Source organism: Fusarium falciforme, chromosome 8 (genome assembly GCF_026873545.1).
Source record: "Fusarium falciforme chromosome 8, complete sequence".
Classification (NCBI taxonomy): domain Eukaryota; kingdom Fungi; phylum Ascomycota; class Sordariomycetes; order Hypocreales; family Nectriaceae; genus Fusarium; species Fusarium falciforme.
This window is the reverse complement of record NC_070551.1, coordinates 570,761-594,545: the sequence shown is the minus strand read 5'-3', so window position 1 is coordinate 594,545 and position 23,785 is coordinate 570,761. Positions and strand designations below refer to the sequence as shown.

The 23,785-nt window shown below is 53.6% G+C and overlaps 9 protein-coding genes across 9 annotated transcripts; 4 read left to right on the top strand and 5 right to left on the bottom strand.

Annotated features, from left to right (window-relative positions):
- Positions 1-682: 682 nt before the first annotated feature.
- Positions 683-3,216, top strand: NCS54_01001500 (Rho-GAP domain-containing protein; the record flags this gene model as incomplete). Its single annotated transcript, XM_053155337.1, has 3 exons — positions 683-928; positions 977-1,024; positions 1,072-3,216. 3 exons carry the CDS (start codon positions 683-685, stop codon positions 3,214-3,216), a joined length of 2,439 nt encoding a protein of 812 aa, XP_053011312.1.
- A 2,931-nt stretch (positions 3,217-6,147) lies between these two features.
- Positions 6,148-6,680, bottom strand: NCS54_01001400 (Hypothetical protein; the record flags this gene model as incomplete). Its single annotated transcript, XM_053155336.1, has 3 exons — positions 6,148-6,215; positions 6,351-6,453; positions 6,528-6,680. 3 exons carry the CDS (start codon positions 6,678-6,680, stop codon positions 6,148-6,150), a joined length of 324 nt encoding a protein of 107 aa, XP_053011311.1.
- Positions 6,681-9,881: 3,201 nt separating this feature from the next.
- Positions 9,882-10,870, top strand: NCS54_01001300 (BZIP domain-containing protein; the record flags this gene model as incomplete). Its single annotated transcript, XM_053155335.1, has 2 exons — positions 9,882-10,743; positions 10,797-10,870. 2 exons carry the CDS (start codon positions 9,882-9,884, stop codon positions 10,868-10,870), a joined length of 936 nt encoding a protein of 311 aa, XP_053011310.1.
- Positions 10,871-12,373: 1,503 nt separating this feature from the next.
- NCS54_01001200 (Hypothetical protein) lies at positions 12,374-13,748 on the bottom strand (the record flags this gene model as incomplete). Its single annotated transcript, XM_053155334.1, has 2 exons — positions 12,374-13,188; positions 13,238-13,748. 2 exons carry the CDS (start codon positions 13,746-13,748, stop codon positions 12,374-12,376), a joined length of 1,326 nt encoding a protein of 441 aa, XP_053011309.1.
- Positions 13,749-13,926: 178 nt separating this feature from the next.
- Positions 13,927-15,055, top strand: NCS54_01001100 (Hypothetical protein; the record flags this gene model as incomplete). The annotated part of the gene is made up of 3 exons (XM_053155333.1): positions 13,927-14,058; positions 14,105-14,225; positions 14,274-15,055. The coding sequence occupies exons 1-3, from the start codon at positions 13,996-13,998 to the stop codon at positions 15,053-15,055; spliced, it is 966 nt and encodes a 321-aa protein (XP_053011308.1). The 5' UTR covers positions 13,927-13,995.
- A 164-nt stretch (positions 15,056-15,219) lies between these two features.
- Positions 15,220-16,890, bottom strand: NCS54_01001000 (CDP-diacylglycerol--glycerol-3-phosphate 3-phosphatidyltransferase; the record flags this gene model as incomplete). Its single annotated transcript, XM_053155332.1, has 3 exons — positions 15,220-16,180; positions 16,225-16,577; positions 16,624-16,890. The coding sequence occupies 3 exons, from the start codon at positions 16,888-16,890 to the stop codon at positions 15,220-15,222; spliced, it is 1,581 nt and encodes a 526-aa protein (XP_053011307.1).
- A 228-nt stretch (positions 16,891-17,118) lies between these two features.
- On the top strand, positions 17,119-17,733 carry NCS54_01000900 (NADH dehydrogenase [ubiquinone] 1 alpha subcomplex subunit; the record flags this gene model as incomplete). Its single annotated transcript, XM_053155331.1, has 5 exons — positions 17,119-17,169; positions 17,220-17,240; positions 17,301-17,307; positions 17,354-17,633; positions 17,682-17,733. 5 exons carry the CDS (start codon positions 17,119-17,121, stop codon positions 17,731-17,733), a joined length of 411 nt encoding a protein of 136 aa, XP_053011306.1.
- Positions 17,734-17,975: 242 nt separating this feature from the next.
- On the bottom strand, positions 17,976-21,666 carry NCS54_01000800 (Proton-translocating NAD(P)(+) transhydrogenase; the record flags this gene model as incomplete). Its single annotated transcript, XM_053155330.1, has 9 exons — positions 17,976-18,010; positions 18,055-18,129; positions 18,177-18,821; positions 18,868-19,122; positions 19,166-19,336; positions 19,381-19,683; positions 19,728-20,333; positions 20,378-21,490; positions 21,552-21,666. The coding sequence occupies 9 exons, from the start codon at positions 21,664-21,666 to the stop codon at positions 17,976-17,978; spliced, it is 3,318 nt and encodes a 1,105-aa protein (XP_053011305.1).
- Positions 21,667-22,588: 922 nt separating this feature from the next.
- Positions 22,589-23,358, bottom strand: NCS54_01000700 (Hypothetical protein; the record flags this gene model as incomplete). The annotated part of the gene is made up of 2 exons (XM_053155329.1): positions 22,589-22,920; positions 22,971-23,358. 2 exons carry the CDS (start codon positions 23,356-23,358, stop codon positions 22,589-22,591), a joined length of 720 nt encoding a protein of 239 aa, XP_053011304.1.
- Between the last annotated feature and the right edge of the window lie 427 nt (positions 23,359-23,785).

Below are 23,785 nucleotides of genomic sequence, written 5' to 3'. Positions count from 1 at the left end.
GGGGTACAGTACTGGTCAGGTGGTGGACGTGAGCTGGAGCTGAGTGAGCGAGTGACGGACGGTACCTAACGGGCCGTCGATAGATTTGTCTTCGGGTGGCTGCATTTTGACGACCTACGCCTCTTCTTTTTATATCTCGAACCTAACCTCGTCATGACTGTTCTGATCTATCAGCTTCCAGAAGCCATCAAGAGAAGCCCAAATCATCATCAACTCGCAACCGTTCGTGCACGTCAGTGTCTTGTACCTCGCCTGCCGCTCATCGTCTGTGGCTCGTCTCTCGCCTTGTGCTCCCTCCAATCCCCCATCGTCGTCTGCTGGTATTTCTTGGTTTTTATCGCTGACGTCGTCTGCCCTTTTTTTTTTCTCTCTTCACTGCTCGCAACTGCTGGCAATAGACTGTCAAGCCACTGGCAGCAGCTGCACCCATTTTTGAAGCTATTGCTATTGTTCTTTCGCTATTGTCGGCGCCTTCCCAATTCTATTCGCAATGAAGCTGCCATTACTTCGAGCTCCGCATCGCCGCTGTGACACATGAGCCTGCCTCTTTCGTCCCTCAACACCAACTGACCTGTCCCTGTTTCTCTGCGCGCATCGAGACGCGATATCTTAATACAGCTACGCCCAATCTTCAGCTTTAGCCGCATATTACTTGTGTTGGATTCCCTTATCTTGGCCACCCATGGATCAACCTTCCCCAGATTCTCTGGGCCGTGACTCTTCTCCAGATGCTCCCCGGAGTCTATTGATGCCGTCAAGGAGTGTCCGGTCTCTTCAAGGCCCTATTTCCCGGGCGGATCGAGGACCGACATTGCATACCAGCAGAACATGGACGACCAGCAGTGGCGATCATGGTATCATGAGTGATACAGACGAATGGGAAGACCGCGCATCGTTTGTCCAAGAGTACAATCGCCTCGCGACCAAGGTGAGGAGCTTTTCTATATGGGGCTATCAATATACCTGACGACCATAGCACGGGGTAAGGATCTTGGTCATTGAGGACTTTGACTTTCGGAACTCTGTAAGTCTCCATCCCCTGTTTGCTACTCAAGACTGACAACCACTCAGACAAACCAGCCTACAAGCCCTCGCAAACCATCATGGCTCCGGCGCATCCTACGGTCCGTCTCTAGTCAGCCCACGCCGATGAAGCCACCGGCACATCAACTTCCCCGTCACAAGCGAAGCGTCTCGGACTTTGCCCACAGTCTGCTACACCGCAACGAATCCCCCAAGAGGCTTGATCTCCAGACAATGGTACGAATCTGCGGCAAGAGTACGCTCTATCTTCCCTCCGAGCACGCCCCGTCTGCTCTCATCCTACCGACAAGCATCCGTGCTACTGCGCATTACCTCTCTCAAAATGTTCCGACTCGAGGCATCTTTCGCATTCCAGGGTCCATTCGGGTTGTCAATACCCTATACGACTATTACTGTTGCATAGAACATGGCAATGTTGGCATCACGGGCACTGTCCGATGTCCTACTCTGCCAACGCATGTTCATGCCTCTGTCAACGATGTCGCTTCAACCTTCAAACGTCTTCTCTCGGTCATACCTGGTGGTATTCTGGGGTCACTATCTCTCTTTGATGCTTTTGTTGCCGTCAATTCCCAGCTCCAAGGAGATCCTGAGCTCACTCGCACGAAACAGTCTCGGGTACGGGCACGACTTATTGCACTGGCCGTCGCAACAGTTGAGTCGCAGTTTCGAAGAGAGCTCATCTGCGCTGTATTTGGGTTGCTCAGCTTGATTGGACGACACGCCGAGACTACACCAAGGGAAGATGAATCAGGACATCCATTGCCGACTACAGACTTGATGGGATACAATGCGCTTGGCATCGTCTTTGGGCCACTCCTATTGGGAGACATGCTGGAACACTACACCATGAAACTGGCCACCCCGAAATCAGGACTATTGGTGCTTCCCTTGAGATCCCCGAAACTACACAAAGACCGCCGCAGGGGAAGGGCATCAGAGACCAAGGACTCACGCCCTCCCACGGTAGACAAGATCCACATTGCAAATACTATTGCAGAGATGCTCATCTCCAACTGGAGGGATGTGGTACGGCAGATGAAGTCTCTGGACGTTCATCGACAAGAAGAGTTGCCCAACCCTGGCCGGCAACACGAGCCTTTGCCATCATCACAGTCCAACTTCGTCCTTACCAAACCTCGAGGCTGGGATCAGACCTGGAGCAGCGGACACGAAGAGATACCTAAAGAGGGAAGTCCAAGTTTGGCAACGCCAACGCCCGGAGTATCAAGACAACGATCGAGGAGCCACAGTAGTCCAAGATCAACGAGACCTGTTACGCGACCTAGCGTTGGTATTCTCAGTCCGACTGTCGAAGAGACCAGCCCAGATGATGGTAGTTCTCGAGATGCAAAGAGCCTGGCCAGACGCCATGTCCCTGGTAAAGAGAAGGATGGCACGCCCTACCGTCGACCTGGGCATGTCAACACCTCGTCGAGACCAGAATCCATGCCACCTCTTGTGCAGAGAGCCGGCTCTACTAGATCTAGAGAGACTGGAGAGACCCTAGCAGATGTTCTGAGTGGCAAGCTGGGGGAGTCGACACTGCTGGGCTTCTCGAGAAGGTCCAGCTTGCCTTCTCGCCTGCAATCGAAGCAAAGACCAGATACCACGAATACCTCCAAACCCAAGCCCCCCAAAGCATCCAAGGATGTTCCCATTGAGCGAAAGAATGCGATACGAAGGAAGAAGAACCCAGCAAAAGATAAACATCGAAAGAAATCTGGTCATCAACCAATTGCTGTCGAGTGGCCAGAGACAACTACCGAATCATCAACAGCGACAGACTTTCGCGACTCTCAATCTATTCATCTCGAGTTCTCGTCAGAACAAGAGGCCCTGGAGGCAGCGATTAAAGCTCATGCCGAGGAGATGAAGCAGTTGGAGGCGTTGGATGCAGCAGAGCAGCAAAGAAACTCTGTTGCCAGTCACCACACTGAGAGGCAAGGACTTCCGGACATCAAGATGGGAGAGTCCATTCAGAACGGCGAGAACACTTACTTTGCTTCAAATGTGGTTACACAACGAGACAGCAAAGCACCTGCGGACCATGCTTCCCTTGTACCAACGCCGAGGGAGTTTTACTCGCCGATGCAAACACCTCTCACTCTGACCGAAGAGAATGTTTCGTGTCATGGGGTGTCTTCTCCCGAGGTTCTTAGAGCGGCCTAGAGTGCCTTTCCAGGAACACCGGGGGGAGGATTACCCAAGATTCACGAATCAAGCATCTCTACTCAGGCCCAACACACTGGTGAGTTGGACGAAGCTATTCGAGATGTTCAACACCAAGAGACAGACTATTCTGGCAAACCACCAGAGGAAGTACCTCTTCCGGACTCTCCCTCATGGGTTTCTCTTATTCCTAAGAGACAACCCCTGACGTCCCTGCGACGGTGTGCATCTGAAGCGGCAAAAAAACCACGAAGCGTCAAAGCCATGGCTGCTAGGTTTGAAAGTGGCACATGCTCTACTGATTCATCACCACCGAGAACGAAGTCCGAAAGCATGACACACAGCTTCATACCTCGCTTTTCGCAATCGTCTCCCGCCAAGACTATGCGCCATTCAAGCTCGGGTTCGACATTGGGACGGCACAGTCTGCCCAATATCTCGACACCAACCCACTCTCAACACCCATCAGAATGCCCCAATATTCGCGACTACGAGTTAAGAGCCTCCATTGGTGAAAAGGCGGCCCTCAGAGCAGTCCAACTTCAACAGTCTGAACATCCTGCAATGTTGGCAAACCGTCAGACGATTCCACCCAGAAAGCCTGTGCCAGGAGACAACACACCCGAGGTCTCCTTGCAGAACCCACCAAGTTTGGGGACCATGATCCCACACCCTGAGCAACCCCCTATTGCTCACCACCTCAACCTTGTCCGGCCTTCATCATCGTCTTCTAACCTCCAAGACGGCCAATCCACCTCCAGGAGCACCCATGACAGTTCAACCCCCATCTCACGACCCGGAAGTGCAACAACTCTGCTTGCACAGATCCGAACCCTTCAACGCCAGCTGCACCAGAAGACAGAAGAAACACTTCACCTAAGAAGACAACTCGAGGTTCAAGAAGATGCTGATGTGGGAACACTAAGTCAACAACTGAGAGAGGCAAAAAGGGAGGCACAGATGTGGAAGGAGAGGGCAGAAGCTGCAGAACGAAGGATCAAGGTGTTTGAACGATTCACAGCTCGACTCAGGGGTATTCAAGAAGCAGCCACTGTAACAGAGCCACACGACTTGAGCGACGACGCGTTCGACACGGGTCACGAGGATGAATCGAGAGAGGGGCAGACATTATTGGGAAGAAGAACTACGAGGTACGAGAGCGACGGTTCTAGGAGAACAGAGGATGCTGGCGTTGTCACGGCCCGAATTCGCAAGTGTCTGCATGGCCCGGGAAAGACGGATGGCGCTCCGGACAGTCCTCCATTGTCTGAAGCTAGACGGGCCCAGAACGCTTCTAACAGAGCGGCAAAGGATATCAACCAAAGTGCCGTTGAAATTTGGATGGCGGCACAGGAACTATTGCAGCTCGAGGAGGAACAGGGGCAGCGTTTGACACACGATGGGAGGCAGCCAATCGAGGAAGATGTCTTAATGGAGGGATTTCAAGGCGCAGGAAGGGTCTAGATCCGTTGAATTGGTCATGAGCCCCTGGTGGTCACGGCTATAGCAGGCACATTTTGATTATTCACATTAGTCTAGAGCATCAAGGTCAGAAGGTGGCGAGGTGTATGGATATCAAGACTTGGGACCAAGTATTGCCATCGGGCAAATTGATAATCTTTTTCATTCATCATCAATGCAGGATCTGCAATGGTTGTCATCTGTTCTGGAACCGTAGAAGCCAATCTTCACTGTGTAGTATGCACATGGAGGGACGTCTTTGTGACAGGTCCCCTTGGGATATTTGAAATCTCCATCCCTTTTCTGCATTTACCGGTCCCAAATGCCATGCCAAAAAATCGACTTTGATAACCCATTTGTTGATTCCAAACTGGACCCTTAATTCTCGAGTGCGCATGACGAGTAATGATTGGCTTTCGAGTGTCGATCCCTCTTAGCATCGTTCTTGCCTCGACGCGGGGCCCTGTCAAATTCGAGGGAGGTGAGAGAACAGTGCATACTGTGTCATGTTTACTGACAAAATCTTCCGGACCCCCAGTACACAAGGTGGCAAATAGGACCGAGTCGGGGAGCATGCTATGATCTCATGTTCGGCGGTCTCTTAATTCGCCACCTCCCTGCGTCGTCTCTGCCCATTGTCACATGAATTCGCCCGATTCCTTCGACTACGGAGTCGAGCAGCGCAGAGTCTGGGTCGTTGAGATTCGGAGTTGTCGTCGAGGGGCCGGCGGGGAACCGGCGGGCAGCCGGACGGGGGTGGCGTCGCGGGGAGAGGAGAGAAATTGCGGGGACTGGCGCCGGGTAAGAGGTCCGGAAGGGGTCGTCTCGTGGCTGTGTCATGGGCGGGGAGGGGAGGAGGCTTGGAGATGACATTGCCTGAGGGGAGAGAGGAGCCACGGGGGTATAGGGCTGAGCGGAGGGTATAGATTGAGAGCTTTGCTGGGAGTTTTGTTGGTAACTTTGCTGTGAGGTTTGTTGGCTCTGATTCGACTGCGGAGTAAAGGCGGATGTCTGCGATCTGTCTGTCGAATACGATGGATAGCCGTCATCTTCTGGAGGGGAGGGGAGGGACGGTAAGAGGGGTTGTGGCGGCGTTGGAGTTGGTGTTCGAGATATGTATGATGGAGAGGGGCTGGGAGATCGAGATTCAAAGCTGCGGCCAAGAATCCTGTCGGAGCTCGAAGTTGTAAAGGACATTGATGTAGATGGTCTGCTGTATCCATGCGTCGTCCGCTGCAATCTCTGGGCAGCGGCATACGCCTCGCGGGCAGGTCTAGAAGATCTGATAGTGGAGGTTGAGGGGGAGCCAGGGGAGATGGTGTTTGAATTTGCGTTTCGTTCATCGTAAGAAGCTTGTCGTTGGTGGGAGGGGGAAGAGAGAGTCCCAGACTCTTCAGGGGAGGTCCAGACCATGGCCACACGGGTGGTGTAAGCCTGTGACTGGGAAGGGCCATGATCTGGTTGCCCAAGTCAATTCCCAACAAAGATGGAAGAGTGTCGATGTGTAGCCTCGACGACAGAGGAGTAAAGGCCAAAGTCTATGCCAGTTAGCTACAAGAGCTTTCATACAGAATGTCACACTGGGGTATGAAGAAAGGTGTCGAGGTAGACATGCGTGAAGCGCAGCTGAGAAGCGCGCAACGGTCATGGTGACGACAGATGATGGTACTTACCCACACTATTCCCCAGATCCCGGGACGTCAAAACCTTGATCGTCAGGTCCGGGTTGACCTTTCCAATGACCTGGACAGAGTTTCCATTGGCGAGATGCGCATCCTGGAGTGTTTGTTAGCTTTCCATGTCGAGGTTGCATTGCTGCCGGGAAGCTGAGAACGGATCGCTCAACGCACCCTGTTCAGCAACACAGTGACTGTGCCATCTGAGTCTAGAGTCGCTTGGTCACCTCGGAGCTGCGTGACCTTGCCAACGAGCATGATAACTCGGCCGACAAAGTTGTCGAGGTATGGTGCAGTGATGCGCGGGGTGGACATTTGCTCGGCCATGTTTGCGTTTGGTTTTCGCCTGCGAAGAATGGATATCAAGGGAAAAGTAACAAGAGCATGCGAAGAGCCCGAGAGAGCGGCTCTACACGTTTGGCCGGGAAGAAGATGAAAGCTGTGGGCGAGAAAGTGCGCGGGCGTCAAGGAAAGTGGTGAGGCTGCTGGCGATAACCGTGGGAGGGGCAGAACGCGTTTGAGGATGTCGCGAGGTCACGTGGCGTGAATGCCTGAGAGTACATCTTGTCAGGTGACTGTGCACGTGGTGCAGCACCTCCAAGAGCACCCTGATGCTCCAAGGCAGACAGCCGCCATTCAACACAGGATCTTCAAGCATCAAGAATCAATGTCGATGCCCAGATCTGCACGAATCTTGCAAATATGAACCTGTCATGGATGACCTGGTACTTGCCTGTTGCGGCATGAAAAGCGAGCGCATCAAAACCACCAACCCAGGCATCTATCTCCTCGGAGGGCTGACCGTCTCCCCCTGAAGGCCGGCTCTAACCAATTCCCCGATAATCCCGCTAGCCAAGCCATGTCAGCCGCTCGATAACCTGTTTTCCCTGTTTTCCCTGTTTTCTTTGCAGACTTTTCCATTGTCTTTCCAGCATTGCCTTCCTGGCGTCGCTTCAACTGGACCCCGCACCGCGTGCAGAGACTCGCCGGAGCAAACACTCCGGAGCAAAACCTCCGGAGCCTGATTGAGTGCGATCAGCCATTTTCCACGGCAAACAATTCGAAATTTTCTTGTTGAAAAGCTGGAGCATCTACAACGATGTAACGAGAGGCGTGTGCGTACGAAATTGCCCATGAACAGGTGGCTCTGCGATTGCCCCTGGTTCCATTAGCCACAGAGGAGAAACGGTACAGGGACCGTTTCAACAGCAAACCCAGCTCACTCAAGGGTGCCACCATCCTAGGAGGGAGTTGGATGGACCCTGAAAACGGTTTTTTGCATCTGACTGAGAAGCATCTGATGATGACCCCCTCGCAGTTCAGTCTGAAGAAAAGGCGGCCTCAGACGATCGTTACTCGTTGCGTCTGTTGAAAACCTGCCAATTGAAGATCGACCGCTCTTATTTCTCAGTCGGCCAGAAAAGTGTCACACCGTGGTAACACAGGCACACAGGACCAGGAGAATTGCTCATGGGTATGACGGCAGACATATTTCTTTTTTCGGAAACCCACCTCTCAGATGGCAAAGATTTATCGCAGCTGTCAACTTTTTTCTTGAGACCTACATCATTGTGCATACTGTAGAATTCTTGGCGACCGTGTCCAAGAGTTAAATTCGGACATAAAACTGCGCCGCAAAAGGACCCTGAGCTTGTGCCTGGATGGAAGAATTGCAGCTCAAGTCGAAAACACACTGTTCAAGTTACCCAGGGCCTCCCTGTCTGGGAACATGTACCCCTCATCTTGGAGGATAACCATCCGGACGCCGGACATGAGGACATCTTGACCCGAAGCGCCGTTTGAGACGGGGCCGAAGATGTTGAACGCCACAGCTGAAGGGCCGTATCCCGAGGATGTAACCACACCCTCAGATCTGAGCCGCGTATGGGCGACGAGTCTTGAGAGCCCAGTCTCTCCCGCACTGTCCAGGCTAACCATTGATCGGCCTCCAGGAACCGACACCTCCACGGAGGGGGCTCCGTCCTGTGTTACTGGCTGGAAGAAATGCAGACACAGTACATTTGGTGAAGATACCGCCAGAGATGAGTTGCTAACCGTTTAGCTGTGGTTCTCTTTATTCTGCCGGGAAAGCTTTAGCGTCGACACCTTTCCGTCATGAGCACCAAGCTCGCCATCATCTAGATAGACCATCACCTCGTTTCCACTTCTCCTCCGCGAACAGAGACGGGATGACATTCCATTAGCGGACCGCCACTCTCGAAGCTGACATCTTCAGCCAAGTCTACCTGCTTGTTCCTCGCCGTACAGTACTGGACAGTACAGTAATTGTTGCGCTCTGCTTGTCATTCGCCGGCAAAGAAGTCAACAAAGCGGGGCATCCGGCCTTCAAAGTCACTTGCAACGTTCCACAGTCAACTCCCACTGTCGGTTATAGAGTACATCCACCACACCCTGGCTCGTTTCCAGAAGCTCTCCCCATCAATTGCGAATGGTAGTCCCCGGACATACCCCGTTTGCAGACCTCACTGGTTGACTCGACTGTGCATGCTGCTCTACAGTATCCGTATCTTGGGCCGCCACCCCCTTACCTTTACTCCCTCGACGCCGGGTTGTCACTGTAAAGAATCAATCGATACATTCTTCCAGTCCGCCCACCGATCTCCAAGACTAGAGACCCAGTGACGCAAGCACCCGTTACTAATGGTCGCGTCTCGCGTGAACATGATATAACCGTCGACTTGTTACATCAGTCCCAGCTTATGCATCATACTCACCTCTACCCAGCAACATCGATCGAGAACATATACTCTTTCGGAGTTCGTGGCTTAGCCGTGTGGCTTCAGTTAATCATATCTTCAAATCTATCTCGCCAATAGCTCTTCAGTTGTTGACGATTGGCTGTGTGGCGGACGTCTACGGCCTCTCCGGACGAATAATCGAACAGCAGCAACAAGCACGAAACGAGGCAAATTCGCCTCCAACTGAAGTACAAGCTTAACCGTTCTATTCAAGGTACCTGTGCCTTGGGAATCGACTATTTCGTCGGTCATCGGAGGTGTCTCCTTGAGCCGGATCGATTTCTCCGCTGGCGTTGGCCCTGGTTCAGCCTGGTTGGCTTCTGTGGCCTTCCTCCACCCTCTCAAGTTGCGACACAACCCTCCCTCTGCATCCTTTTCTCTTGGTCTTTCAACAACGGGCTCTGGACCCAAACTCGGCCAATATCTCGGGCGATAAATCGACAATATCGCCCCTTTTAGTTTGCCAACCTTGCCACCCGTTCCTGGATTCTACCCTTCTCAGCTGGTCGCTCAGCCATTATCGAAACCCACCACACACCCCTCCCTATCCGCCTCTTGTGTCCTCGACCCAAACCGGTACCGCGAAGCTCGATCGGGAACTGTATCTGTGCCTGAGACAACATCAGCTTGACATCGTTTAAGAGATCTGCCGCGATAGTATCGCGCGCTCTGAACGTAGAAAGTCAAACCTCGGCCCTTGGGGCCTGGGCTACCACGCCAGGAACAGTACGTTGAACGGGCCTTTCAGACGAGTGTTAGGACAGTCATCATGAACAACAGCAACAACTTTGCAGACGAGTCCAACCAGTTTGGCAACAACTACATGTTGGCTGCCACGGACGACGCGAACATCGACCCCATGCTCAACGCGTGCACGACCGGGGGCCCGATCCCAAACCCTTCCAGGCCCATGGATACTCAATTCATGATGAATCCTGCCATGTGGAATCCAGCCCTGAACAACCCCGTTGGCTTCTTTCCCCCTGAGCTGTCGACCGTGATACCGACAACCTCCACGGATAGTCCGAGACCCCCGACCGAGGCGCAGTCATCGCCTGGAACCACATCAAGCGAACCGATTTTCGAGACATCACGTACCTCGAGCAAGTCTTCCATACCATCTATCAACTCGATTGTGAGCGAGACGAATACCAAGGCTCGGAAGAGCACAAGGAGCACCAACTCGCACCGTCGACGAGCATCAGCCGCATCTCCGCCACGCCGACCAAGAGCTGCAAAAGAACCAGTTGTCGAAGAAGATGAAGAGGAGGAAGATATGGATGACGGACAGTCGTCAAAAAGGAGCAAGTTTTTGAAGCGCAACAGGATAGCTGCGTCCAAGTGCCGACAGAAGAAAAAGGAGTGGGTGAATAACTTGGAGGAGACGAGACATGGACTGGAGCATCAACACTCGACCCTCCAGACAGAATACAACGATCTCCTCGGGGAAGTGAGCAAGATGAAGAACCAACTGATGCAGCATGCTGGTTGCAACGACTCCAACATCAACCAGTGGATAGAGAATGAGGCGAGAAAGTTTGTTCAACGGACGGCAGCCGAGTACCAAACGGGCCATGGGCATTGTAATGGTATCAACTGCTGCCACAATCACCGTCGTCGGAGTTCAAGTGGTGAGTCGACCTTTCCAGACTCGGAGGATAATGCTAACTGTGCTGTGCTCTAGTCATGACAAGTATACCGAAATCGACAGAGTCAGAGATCAACTATGACCACATGCCCGACGACATGTTGGATTAAGAGCCATGAACGATAACGAGTCGACGATGTAATGAGAAAGGCAGTGCACTTGCTTCAAGATGCTCAACAATCAAGCAGCTAGGAGGCGAGGTGGAACAAGATAACTATCTTGGTTACTTGACTCTACCCCACTAGACTCGGCGAATATGTCGATCACGACTCGAGCGTCTATGTTTCTTTGATTTTCCCAAGCAACGCCTGATGCTAGGGCAAATCAATGGGAGCAGAAGCAGAAGATGGGCACATGCCCTTCTAAACGGTTCACGAACAATGATACTATAGAGGGTACTGGACAAGAGGGGGACAAGACGGAATACCATGTCAAAACGGAGTTGGGCAGCGGGCAGATTTCTAAATGAAATTCTGTCACGGGAGTTTCTGCTGTGAGGCGTTTTATACCCTTGGCGACTTCGCTGGAAGATGATTGCCAAGTACGAGTATAAAAGGATGAGTATGAGGATTGGGAAAGGGGGTAAGGTGTGTTGTGATGGATTATGACTTGATGCTTTCACGAATGTTTGAGTTTGATTTGGCGTGTTTTGTGTGGAGTGTGCTATCTGCCACGACGGGTGGCCAACAGGCCTCATATGGAGCTTATTTCTTGACATGACTGAGTCAAGGGGGGGATAAGGGCTACACTGAAGAGGGACGAGGAGACTGGGGAAGAGTCTCTCGTCTTTGAATCAAAACTCAAAGACAAGGGTAGATGTGTAGTATGTGGCGATTGTGCAAACAGTCTCGAATATTCAACAAAGGAAATAGGCTCCAACTTTGGAAAGGTCTAACCTTACCATGCATTGTCATGATTCAGACAATCTGTGATGGACATCAGCACTGAACACGGGAGACAAGCACAACTTGCCACCAGACAACTGAAGCCGATGAGAACTGCCGGTTCTAGGAGAAGATGATGGTGTCCACGTGAGGATGGAGTTGGGAATCTAGACCTAGACCCCGGGAATATGGGATTTATCAACCTTTTGATGGTGGGTGGCAAACCCCTATTTTGCCACAAACTTGGACCCCTCGTTGGGCCTTAACGGACCCGGAGTTTTAAGATGAAATAGGATATTGATCGACCTTTTCGGGATTTTCTGTCTGTCCGGGTTGTTTGACAGGTAGATAGGTGGTTGTGGCGAGATGGTTGCCACGGGGGAGCTCTATCAAAAGGGAAGCTTCCGAGAGGTGAAACGGTATGATTAGCGGTTGAAACTGTTTGATTGGGAGGAGAATGAGATTGAGAGACGATTACTGGTTGATATGCTTGGGGTTAAACTCTAAATACGATATATCTTTGGTCTTTGATATTGGTAAATGTCCCTTTGTTGAGCAACAATTACCAACTGGATACAATACATCACGGAGACGTCAATGGAAAACAAGAATGCTTGTTGACACCATTCCATTCATCGTAGCACATGAGTTGCATATTTTTTTCGTCTTGTAGTCCTACATTGACTCCTTCTAAATGTACAGTGATATGATACACATAATCCCCTAGCTCTACCTCCTCTTGATCCAGCCCCTCGAGTTGGAGATGCCCCTGATGTTCTTGGTGTACTTCCAGAGGTGGCGGTACTTTGGTCCCTGGCGCTTGGCCTCCCATCCGCGAGGCTTGACGGGTGGCTTCATGCTGTGCACGCGCGTGGGTCGGAACTCGACGTCGCTGCCCTCGATGTTGTGGCGCTTCATGACGGATGCCGTGTTCTCGTCCCATACGGATCGGAAGAGGTTGAAGCCGAAGGGGGTGAGGCTGAACTTGTCGCGGAGGGACTTGAGGGAGAAGCCCTCGCGCTTGGAGTAGAGCTGCTTGAGCTTGGCCACGTCGACACGCTCGCCGGGCTTCTGCTCGAGGAGGTAGATGCCCAGACGGTGGTAGGGGGCACCCTTCTGGGAGAAGGCGGGCAGCCAGGGCACGGCGAGCTGGTCCTCGGCCTTTATCCTGCTCAGGGGCAGCGAAGTGTCTGCGGGGCTGAGAGGAATGTTGGCAGCCAAGTAGTGGCAGCGCTTGGAGAAGGTGTCCCTCTCCGGGTCGGGAACGTCCGAGTCTACGACGACGACGGTGACCAGACGCTCTCCCTTGTCAAAGACCTGCACGCGCAGCCTGGGGGCGTTTTCGCTGACGAGGCTGTCGACGATCTGTCCCGGGGGGATCTTGAGCTTGCGGAAGTAGAGCTGGACGTCGGCGGTTGGCTCGAGCTTGGGGAGGACGTCGGGGACGATGTTGAACTGCTTGATTCGCTGGGTGATGAGGCGGTGGTCGTAGGAGCGCCACTTCTTTTCGGCATAGTGACGGTAGATGGGCTTGTTCATGTCGCCTGGGGTTGTTAGTTACTGTGACAGTATTTCAATGGCTCAATTGCATACCCAGACCGTCCTCGAATCGCTTCTTGACGATGGGATCGTTGGCGTCGGCGAGAATCTTGAGCTTGTCGACATGTCTCCGCAGACTAGCCAACTTGACATCCTTCATCTTCTGTCCGCCCTGGACCTCACTGGGATCCTTCTTCTCAAGGAAAGCAATCTTTTCCACCTCCTTTGTGATCTTGGCCAGCTTCTCCTCCCGGTCTGCGGCCAGAATCTTGCGTGCTTCCTGGAAAGCCTGGTAGGGCAGGTGTTCAAAGGGGAGGTCGCCGGTGGTGCGGATGGCGACGCGGCGACGACGGGAGCCAATTGGCATCTTTCCGGCCTTGATGACCTGCGCCTCGAACTCGGGGAGCACGGTATTGGGATCCAAGTCGAGCGGGTTTGTCTCGGTGGGAGTCTGTGTCGTCTCGACTTCGGCGGGCCGGGGGATGGCGGTGGTGAAGGGTCGGACGACGCATTGCGGCCGCAGCTGCCGGGCGAGCGGCCTTACGACGGCCTGGCAACGCGACATGTTGAGGTCGTTGATTTGGCGGTCGTCGATTCTCGGTTGGATATCTCGAATATCGAGAAAAAGCTTGGGGATGGTTTGCAATGGCTCAGCCCCACAAAAAAGTCGGGGACCGGAGGCGGAAGATGCCGAACCACTTTTCGAGCATCACGGTTTTTGAGAAACGGAACCAACATCGGCATCACTCTTTGGCCTTATTGCAAGCCGACGCCAATCCACGACAAAAAGACCATACGTGGAATCTGTTGCAATGGCGGGCAAGGGAATTGGTTGCCTGGCCGAGGCCATGGGCGCGCTGCGGGTGTCTGCTAGGGTGAGTGGAAGAGTCTTTCATGGTATTCGCATCTAACGTTCTGTAGCCGGCTGCTCTTAGCAAGACGTTTACAAGGTCAATGGCTACAGAGGTGTCTTCTACCGATGCCTCTGCTGTCCCTAAGTCTGGCGATACTCCTCAGGGTATTCTAGAGTCATGGAGGCCCAGTCAGTCTCCTATCTAACGTTGCAGTCAACCTCTACTGACACACCCAGTCTCGACCGTCCCCCTCACCATTCACAGCTTCCCCTCCCTCGAGCCCACAGCCCTCGAGCAATGGTCCGTCAACCACCTCTACCTCCCCCTCCGCCGCGACATCCTCCATCTCGCCGTCGTCTACGAGGGCGACAACACCCGTCAGGGCACCGCCTCGAGCAAGAACCGCTGGGAGGTCAACGGCTCGCACCGCAAGATGCGACCTCAGAAGGGAACTGGCCGCGCCCGTCTCGGCACCAAGCAGAGTCCCCTCCTCCGAGGCGGTGGAAAGGTGTTTGGACCTAAGCCCCGCGACTTTGGAACCGGCCTTAACCGAAAGGTCTACGACAAGGCTTGGCGCACTGCGTTGAGTTACCGTTACCGAAAGGGAGATTTGATTGTGTGTGAGGATGGTATGGATCTTGCTCTGCCGACCGACTTTGAGCTGCTTGCTGGAAAGTACCTCAAGGATGGGATGAAGGAGACATATCTCAAGAAGTACATGACGGGCATGCTAGGCAACCTGGGCCTTGGCCGGGCCAGCGGCCGCACTCTCTTTGTGACGGGCAACCGCCGCGAGGCCCTCTTCGAGGCTATGGAGCAGGTCCCCTGGGAGGGTCGAGCACTGGACCTCGAGGACGTGGATGTCAAGGACCTCTTGGAGACGGGCAAGGTGGTGCTGGAGAGGAGCGTGCTCAAGGAGATGATTGAGCAGCACCAGAGCGACCTTGTGAGCCGGGTCGTGATGCAAGGTCTCATCAAGGGAGGACCTGCGACGGGGACGAGGGTGATTGGGGCATAAGAGCCGTGTAGGAATAGCCTTGTATTATTGTGTATACAACCTGAACGTCAAAAGATATGATTCGAGCAAGGTTGAAGTTGGGTATCATGTCATAGACCCGTCAACAACGCCTCCATCTACTGTCTATTCTACAAGATCAAGTGTTACAGTATGTTACAATATGTTTACAACGCTCCACCAACTAGGGAGACAATCCACATGGCGACTCGGACCTTGAGTCCTACTCTTCGTTCGTTTTTGGCAAAGTCGTCTCTTGTCGCTTTTGTCGCGTGCTCTTGAAGCCAGAGCTGTTCGTTCGCGAGCCTGGCCTTTAAACCCTCATCGCGAGTAACAATCAGGGCACCAGCTTCGAGGTCGTGAGAGTAGCTTCGCTTTGTGTAGTTGGAGCTTCCGATGATGCTCATGGCAGGGTACTTATCGCCAGGCATGGTTACCCAAAGACCCTTTGCGTGGTATGTCCATCCTCCAGGTTGGCCAACCACGCCGTGACGCCACTCCTTGAGGGTGATGTCTTCATCGCGGCCTTCGTGGTGCACGCGGTGGACGAAGCGACGAGCAAGAAGCGTGTAAGCATCCGGGAGGAGTCCAGAGACACCCTTGGACTTGTAGAAGCCATTTGCTTCTGGGGCAGCGGTAATGACTGTATTTGAAGTCGAGGCGGTACTGAGGAGGAGCTTTGTCAGAGAGGGAGCAGGGTTAAAGTAACCGGCTGTAAATGTCCACGAAGAGTCGCGATATGCGGGTGAGGCCAGGGTTTTGAGAATGTGAGTAATGATGGGGAGTTCAGTCGATGTATCAGGCTTCATAACCTGGGACATCTGACTGAGCATGTAAACCCTCGTATCTGAAATATCCTGAACTGGCTTAGAGGTGGGATGTATCAAGGCCTGCAGCGTTGATGTGGTACGCTTGATGAAAGACTGAGGCTTCTCGAGAGGTGAAGGGGCCGAGTTTGTTGTTGGCCATGAGAGGGTGAAGCCTGCTGGTTCTTCTGAGGGTTGAACCAGGAAACTGAACGATGTGACCCCTGAGTGAATCTTCCAGAAGTGGTCCGTCACTTCTTTGGATGAGAACAGGTGGTAGCGATCTTGACGGTTCGTAAAGTAGTCGGTAGATAAGTTTGCCCTAAAAAGTCAGTCAAGTTCGTGTGAATGCCTCTGGTGACTTACCCAGACATGATGATCTCATCATCGACTCCGTATAGCTTCATGTGCTGAAGCCCCCATCCCTCATTAATACGCTTTGGAATGTACTCCTTTCTCAGCCCTGTCAGGTTCGGCGTGTGATACATGCGAATCTCGACTCGGTCTGCTCCAAACTCTTGCACGAGCGGTGCCAGCAAGGACGCACATGACGGGTTCGGGGCCTCTCGAGTGCCGCGGAGGGCATCAGTCAAGATACTGAGCTTAACTTCGGGGTTCTTCCTCAGTGCCTCTTGTAACGTCTCGATGAGCTCCCGTTCGGACTTTCCGATGTATAGCGTCGACAGAAAGATGCGTCGCTGGGCTTTTCGTATCCGATCCTAATCCCATCAGCCATATTCCCCTACACAGAATCAACAGTCACACCTTGAGCGTCTCGTAGAACTCTGTCGGCGTCCTAATAATCTGTATCTGCTCCCCTTGAACATCGAAACTCGGCGCAAGACGGTCCAACTCGTTGACAAACGGCGCCAGAGCACCTACGCCGCTCGCAGTGCTCGACGCCGGTGCCGGAGCTGGGGCACCAGCCGACATTCCATACTGTCTCCGCTGAATCCTCGGTCGTGGGACGCTCGGCTTGGGACGTGCGGCTCGGAGCCTAGTCGTGCATCGCGCGCAGCTCCGTGCGAGCATTTCGGAGCTCAATTGGGTACCTGTCGAAGCTTGACGTGGCGTTGAAGATTTGCTTGTTAATGGCCTGGATATTTCTGGTTCAGAAGCTGTGGGTACGTGCCTGCATGCCGTCACAAAGAGGTTCTGCCGACGTTTTTCCGTCCCGGTAACCACTTCATCGCCAGAGGACCGATCAAGACCCTCAATCCCTCGTTGCACGCCGAGGTCAATTGTCGCTGAACCGCAACCATGTCGACGATTACGCGAACGCTGTCCAACCTGCGAAAGGTTGGAATCAAGGTGAGTCCTTCCAAAAACCGCCATTGAGCTTCAATGCTGACCCTGAGTAGGATTACTTCCGACAGATGCTGGTATGTGCCGACGACCGAACCACTCGAGCTTGACTAACGACGTCTGTCTGTTACGAATAGTACATCGGTACGTTTCAATTCTGACTCTCCTCGACTCTCTCTGACCAGCGCAGGTGACACCAAGTACGGTCGTCTCATCGGTACCGATCGCGCGGGCAATAAGTACTTTGAGAACAACGAGGAACTGCCCCTCCGAACGCGCTGGGTCGAGTACGCCAAGCACGACTACGACGCCGCCCACATCGAGCCCGGATGGCACTTGTGGATCAGCTACGGCGTCGACAAGCCCCCGACCGAGGATGCTCTGTTGAACCCGGGTACCCGCCACTTTGAGCCCACCAAGGCCATCCCCAACTATACCCAGAGCCGAGGAGCCTTCAAGACCTACAACACGTGCGTACGATGTGAAAGTGTGGGTGGTGGCATGCTGACATTCCCTAGGGCCAAGTCCAAGATCACGGCATGGGAGCCCGTGGCTGCTCCCCGGGCATGAGCGAGTTGAAGACTGTACATATGAATCTCGGTTAGACAATTAAACTGTCAAAAAGACGAACCCGAAAAAAAGGGTCTTGAATTCATTCAGATCAATCGAGCCGCTGCATGGGCGGACCCTTGCAGCCAGTGAATAATAATGGTATAGGATCTAGCAAAACATTCGCACTCTATGAGCTCCTCCACATGGTCTTTCCTGTAAAGAAATCGATCAACTATATATAAAAATCACTCAGATTGCTTCTACGACGATTTGGACTCGATGGCCGATTTGATGGCTGGGAACGTTAGCGAGGGACTTGGAGATGGACGAGATACTTACCTTCGCAAGTGACTCTAGCATCTCCGAAAAGCATCTTGGCGTTGGGCATGTAAAACATGGGGTTGGGGACATCGGCTGCTTCTGTTAGCGTTCAGTCAGTTAAAGTGACCGGAATTACTCACCATAGCCGCTGGCCAGACTCCTCTTCATCACTACAACCTGCTTGGCCTTCCAGGCGTGAAGTACAGGCATGCCCTCGATGGAGCTACCCTTCTCCAGGGCAATGGGGTTAACAGTGTCGTTGGCACCAATGACAACAGCAAGATCCGTGTCGGGGAAGTCGTCGTTGATCTCGTCCATTTCCAGGACGATATCATAAGGCACACTAGCCTCAGCGAGAAGCACGTTGCACTGACCGGGCATACGGCCAGCAACGGGGTGGATGGCGAAGCGAACAGTGATACCCTTGGCCCTCAGAGACGAGACAATGCTGGACAAGGCGTACTGGGCCTTTGCCACAGCCATGCCGTAGCCGACGATGAGGATGACCTTTTCAGAGTTGAGGAGGGCATCTGCGAGGTCTTCTACAGATGTTGTTGTAACTTCACCTTGGGGTTTGTACTCTTGCATTGCTGTCGGTGTGCCGAGGCCTCCGAACAAGACGTTTGTGAGGGAGCGGTTCATGGCGACACACATGATGTATGAGAGGATGGAACCGGAGACGCCGATTAGGGCTCCGACGGTGGTGAGGAGGGGGTTATCCAACATGAAGCCCTCAGCGACAAGGGCGAAGCCGCTGTAAGCGTTCAAGACGGTGATGACGACAGCTGGGAACGGTTAGCATTTGACGCGCAAGAGTCTTTAACTACTTACGCATATCAGCACCTCCAATGGCGGCGGTAGTTGTGTATCCCTTGATGAAGCTCAGTGCAGCGTTGGCAGCGAGTGCTCCAGCTGCAATCATGGGACTTCCTGGTGCCATTGTAACAAAGGCTCCCATCGTAGCAACGTTGGTAGCCAGCAGCCCAGAGTTGATGGCATGACGTCCAGGGAGAATCTTGGGCTTGGAGCTCATCCTGCCGCCGAGCTTGAGGAAGGCAACGATGGAACCGGTAAAGGTGATGCCACCTAAACGGTCAGTATTTATAAGATACAGCATCGGTGGACTTACCAATGAGAACACCGAGGTAGGCTGTTACGAGGTGAAGTGTTGAGGGATCCATGACATCAGCCATGACACTACCGATGCTGGTCAGGACAGCGGCAAGACCAACGACGGAGTGAAGAGCAGCGACAGTTTGGGGGAGATCGGTAGGAGTAATACGCTTGCCAATGAGGAAACCTATACTGTCAGAAACCATGCTCCTTACTTCAGGTAATACTTACCAGCAATGGTACCAAGAGCGGCGAGACCACCAAACTGTGTGAGAACCTCAGGGGTAAAGCCAGCAGCAAGAAGACTAGCCAGGACACCAGTGCCGACACCGAGTATTCCAATCATGTTTCCCATGCGGGCAGTAGCCTGAGAAGCAAGACTGGAGATGGAACCGATGCAGAGGACTGAGCTGATGAGATATCCGGCTTGGACGAGACCAGCGGCTCCAGTAGAGGCAGCGGCAACGAAGCCTCCACCGCAGAGAGCAGCGGGGATAGCATACAGCCAAGGATACTCAGGAGGGTCAGTAGGTCCTATACCTTGTTAGCCAAGTTCTGAAGAGTCTTGAGTAACTCACGCTTAAACATATCCAGCATGCGCTTGGTAATGACAAAACCACCACCAACATTGACAAAGGCGAGAAGAACACTCAGAGCACCAAAAGCCTGGGGAACAGTCTCTGGCAAGAATCCACCTCCGAGAATAAACAGACCACCAATACCGACCATACCAGAGATGGCGTTGGTGACACTCATGAGAGGAGAGTGCAGCGCAGGCGCAACACCCCAGACAGCACGGTAACCGATGAGACTAGCCAGAGCAAAAGTAAAGGCATTGGACATGAGAAGAGGGCTGGTCCACTTTCCGAGGGCAATGATGCTGCCCATTCCGGCTGTGACGCCAGCGACTTCACGGGTCTTCTTTTGCCAGGGGGTCAGAGCTACGGGTTCAGGGGCTGCTTCAACGGGTTCGGTCTTGACGGGCGCGGGAGGAGGTGCAGGTCGAGGGGCCGGTGGGAGAATGTCTCCGTCTTGAGTGACGATGGCGCCTCGGACAACTTCATCCGAGAGATCGATACCGAAAGCCTTGGGTTCAGGGGCCATGGAGAGAAGGAACTTGGTGATGTTGTTGGAGTAGAGCGTAGAAGACTGAGTTGGCAAGCGAGAAGGCAGATCAGTGTATCCTGTACAAGTTAGCAGAATACTTCACTCTCTACGAGTCACATACCAATAATCTTGACGTCGTTGTAAACAGCCAGCTCGCCCTTCTTGGTAGCTTCACAGTTTCCTCCAGCCTCAGCAGCCAGATCGACAATCACACTTCCAGGCTTCATGACATCGAGAATATCGTTCTTGAGGAGCTTCGGGGCAGGCTTTCCGGGAATCAATGCAGTGGTGATGATAATGTCGACTTCCTTGGCTTGTTCCTTGAAGAGCTTCATCTCGGCCTCGATAAATTCCTTGCTCATTTCCTTTGCGTAGCCACCGGCGCCAGATCCGTCTTCTTCAAGCTCGACCTCGATGAACTCGGCTCCAAGAGATTGAACCTGCTCACGAGCTGCAGATCTGGTATCGAAGCCACGGACAATGGCTCCCATGCGACGAGCAGTAGCGATAGCACTCAAGCCAGCAACGCCGGCACCGATAACCAGAACCTTGCAGGGGGGAATCTTTCCAGCAGCTGTGACCTGACCAGTCAAGAATCTACCAAACACGTTTGAAGCCTCGAGGACAGCCTTGTAGCCAGCAATGTTGGCCATGCTGCTGAGAGCGTCAAAGACCTGGGCGCGAGAGATACGGGGGATCATGTCCATGGCGAAGCTAGTGGCTTTCCTGGCGGCAATCTTTTCGACGAGTTCCTTGTTCTGAGCGGGTTGAAGCAGAGAGATGATGGTTTGGCCTTCTTTCATGCAGTCGACTTCACCAAGACCAGGACCGCGAACCTTGAGGATAATGTCGGCGTTGGACCAGACATCCTTGGGACCAGTTACGAGAGTTGCGCCAGCCGCTTCATAAGCGGCATCGGGGAAGTCTGCCGATGTACCAGCGCCGCGCTCAACAAGAACCTGCTTGAAGCCCTTCTTCTTCAAGAGGGCTACATTGGCAGGTGTCAGAGAAACTCGGCGCTCTCCAGGAAAGACTTCGGTGGGGACGCCAACAGTGAGGTGATCGTAGGGAGTCGTCTTGGGGAGCACCACGGTGGAATAAGTCCGAGGAGGAGTCACAGGAACCGAGACATGACGAATCAATGCTAGAGGCTTCGAGATTGCGGGAGCAATTGCGCGCTGGCGAGACGAGGCAAACGTGCTCTGCCATTGCTTGCGACGGGAAAGGATGGCATCTGGAGCAAAGCTCTAGTTAGCTCGGGTCAATGGAGCTTCCAGCAGCTTCAGAGAGCTCACCTCGGACTTTGTAACGCTTCAATTGCTTTGATACAAAGCAGGAGGAAGCGCACAGCTCAGAAGCCGAGGCTGGAGCCGCGGTCGTGGCCAGCGGGCGAAGCATGTTGGCTACCATGATGGAGAAAGCCCATGGAGGCCAGCAGCGAGATCGGAGAAGAGCTGCTTCTAGCGGGTACAGTACTCTCTGAGACTTGCGTCTCCAAACACACAAAGGACAACAGCTAGAAAAAATCTAGAAAAAAAGAGAGAGAGAAAAGAAGACAGACATCAAGGGTCATCCGAAGAGGGGCTGACCTCGTCTCCGTGTCATGTGTTTTCCCTCCTTGTCTGGGACGTCACTCGGCATTCCTCGTTCGAGTCACCTCCCACCGCCCGCCCGCTGGAGCTCGGGCCTAGAAGCCCTGGCCCGGGGTTCTATTAGCCGCCCCGGGCAGTGGGCCACGGGGCGCTGATAGTGGGACCCGAGGACGCTAATGCCGCTAGAATCTGGGGGCGGGGCATCAATTCTTGGGCGCGGGGGGTTCTAACTGTTCCATGGAAGAACAGGGTGTGGTTTCTCATAGGATCATCATGGGCAGACGGCGGATGGCTCGGGGGAATTGCAATAGCGAGATCTTGAAGGGCTGCTCATCCCGCGGACTTGCCTGTTGGGTGCCCTCCCTAAGACTTGGCGGCCGGGTTCCCCTCACTCGGACCTGCAAGTCCGGCCTCAGAGTCCGGCCATGGGCGGTTCAAGATGAGCCGAGATCATGATGCATGATGCATTCGCAACATGAGCGGGTGGGCTGTGGGCGTTTCCGATGTTTCTAGCGCTCCAGTCACTGGGATGGAGTGGCTGATGTTGGCTAGAGCCTGGTCTAGTAGCGTTGCAGGTCTGCTTCAGTTTGAATCACGACAAAGGACGATCATGAGTTTGATGTTTGCTACAATAAAGGATCGACAATACTGAATCTAATGAGTGACTTCCAGAAACCTCATTCATCTCATCCACTAACCGCTGCAGTCTGCCTGTTCAACAACATCCAGCCACAGCCATCCTACATATGGAATCTCCCCAGCCGACCACTCCCTCGCATCGGGCTCTCCCCCTTGTCTCCCTCCTTGGTGTTCGGATCACCCGCCCCGCTCCCTCCACCGTGACCAGGCAGGCAGGGCGTCTTGCATCGCCCTCTAAAGTCCGGCCCGACATTGAGGCACGTATCACAGCCGCAGAGTAGCTCGAGGTGGTCTCCGACCTTTTGGTCGATCTGGTCGCAGAGGCAGATGTACAGGGCCGAGTCGACGCTGGTGGCTGGAGAGCCCTGGGGGCAGTTGGCGTTTGGCGTCTTGCAGTACGCCTTGGAGAGTTGGGCTTCATTCCAAGGCTTTGCTGCTGAGGCGTTAGCGTTTCCACGGTGACTTGGGGATTAGTGTTTATACCCATTGCCATGAGGACCTCTGCGCAGTAAGTATACCCGCATTCACAGATTGGTCCTTCAATTGGTGGAGGTGGTGCACCCGTAGGGTTCGGAGCTGGTGGGGCCGGGGCCGGATCCGTTGGAGCCGGAGGTTGCGGGACAGGGGCCGGGGAAGAAGGTGGAGGTACGGGAGCCGGTTCGTCAGGAGGAGGAACTGGAGCAGGTGGTGGAGAGGGCGGAACTGGAGGCTCAGCTGGCGGTTCAGCTGGGGGAATTGGGGGATCGGCTGGAGGAGCTGGTGGTTGAGATGGCGGAGGAACAGGCGCAGGCTGAGGGGATGAAGGTGGAGGGACCTGGGGCTTTGCCATGACCAGGGCGAGCAGCCCGAGGAGGATGAAGTATATCTTCATGTTGGTAACGAATGCGATAGTTTGGCTTGAAGGATTAATCTATCCAGGTACGGACTTGTCTGTCGGGATGCTGAGCTCGTCTGAGATGCTGGCTATCCATCCTTATATCTGGCAGACATCCGATGTCCAGGTCGCCCAAGAAGCAAACGTTTGCTCGTTGACGAAGGCTTCCTTCAATAGCATTGCGAACACGTCGCGCGTCCTACATCGTGGAGCCATCGGCAGTCCGGACCAGTTTCGATGGTCAAACGTGAAGTAAAGTCCATGGTGTTGTTCCTGGTCTAGTATCACGACGAGTTGTAAGTGGTATGAGCGAGTTCCGAGGCGAGAATCTCCGATCAAGCTTTTGAACTGTGACAGAGGTATCATGATGACAGACACATGTTCACTTTATACATCTCGTACATGTCTGCTGTCATGATTAAGG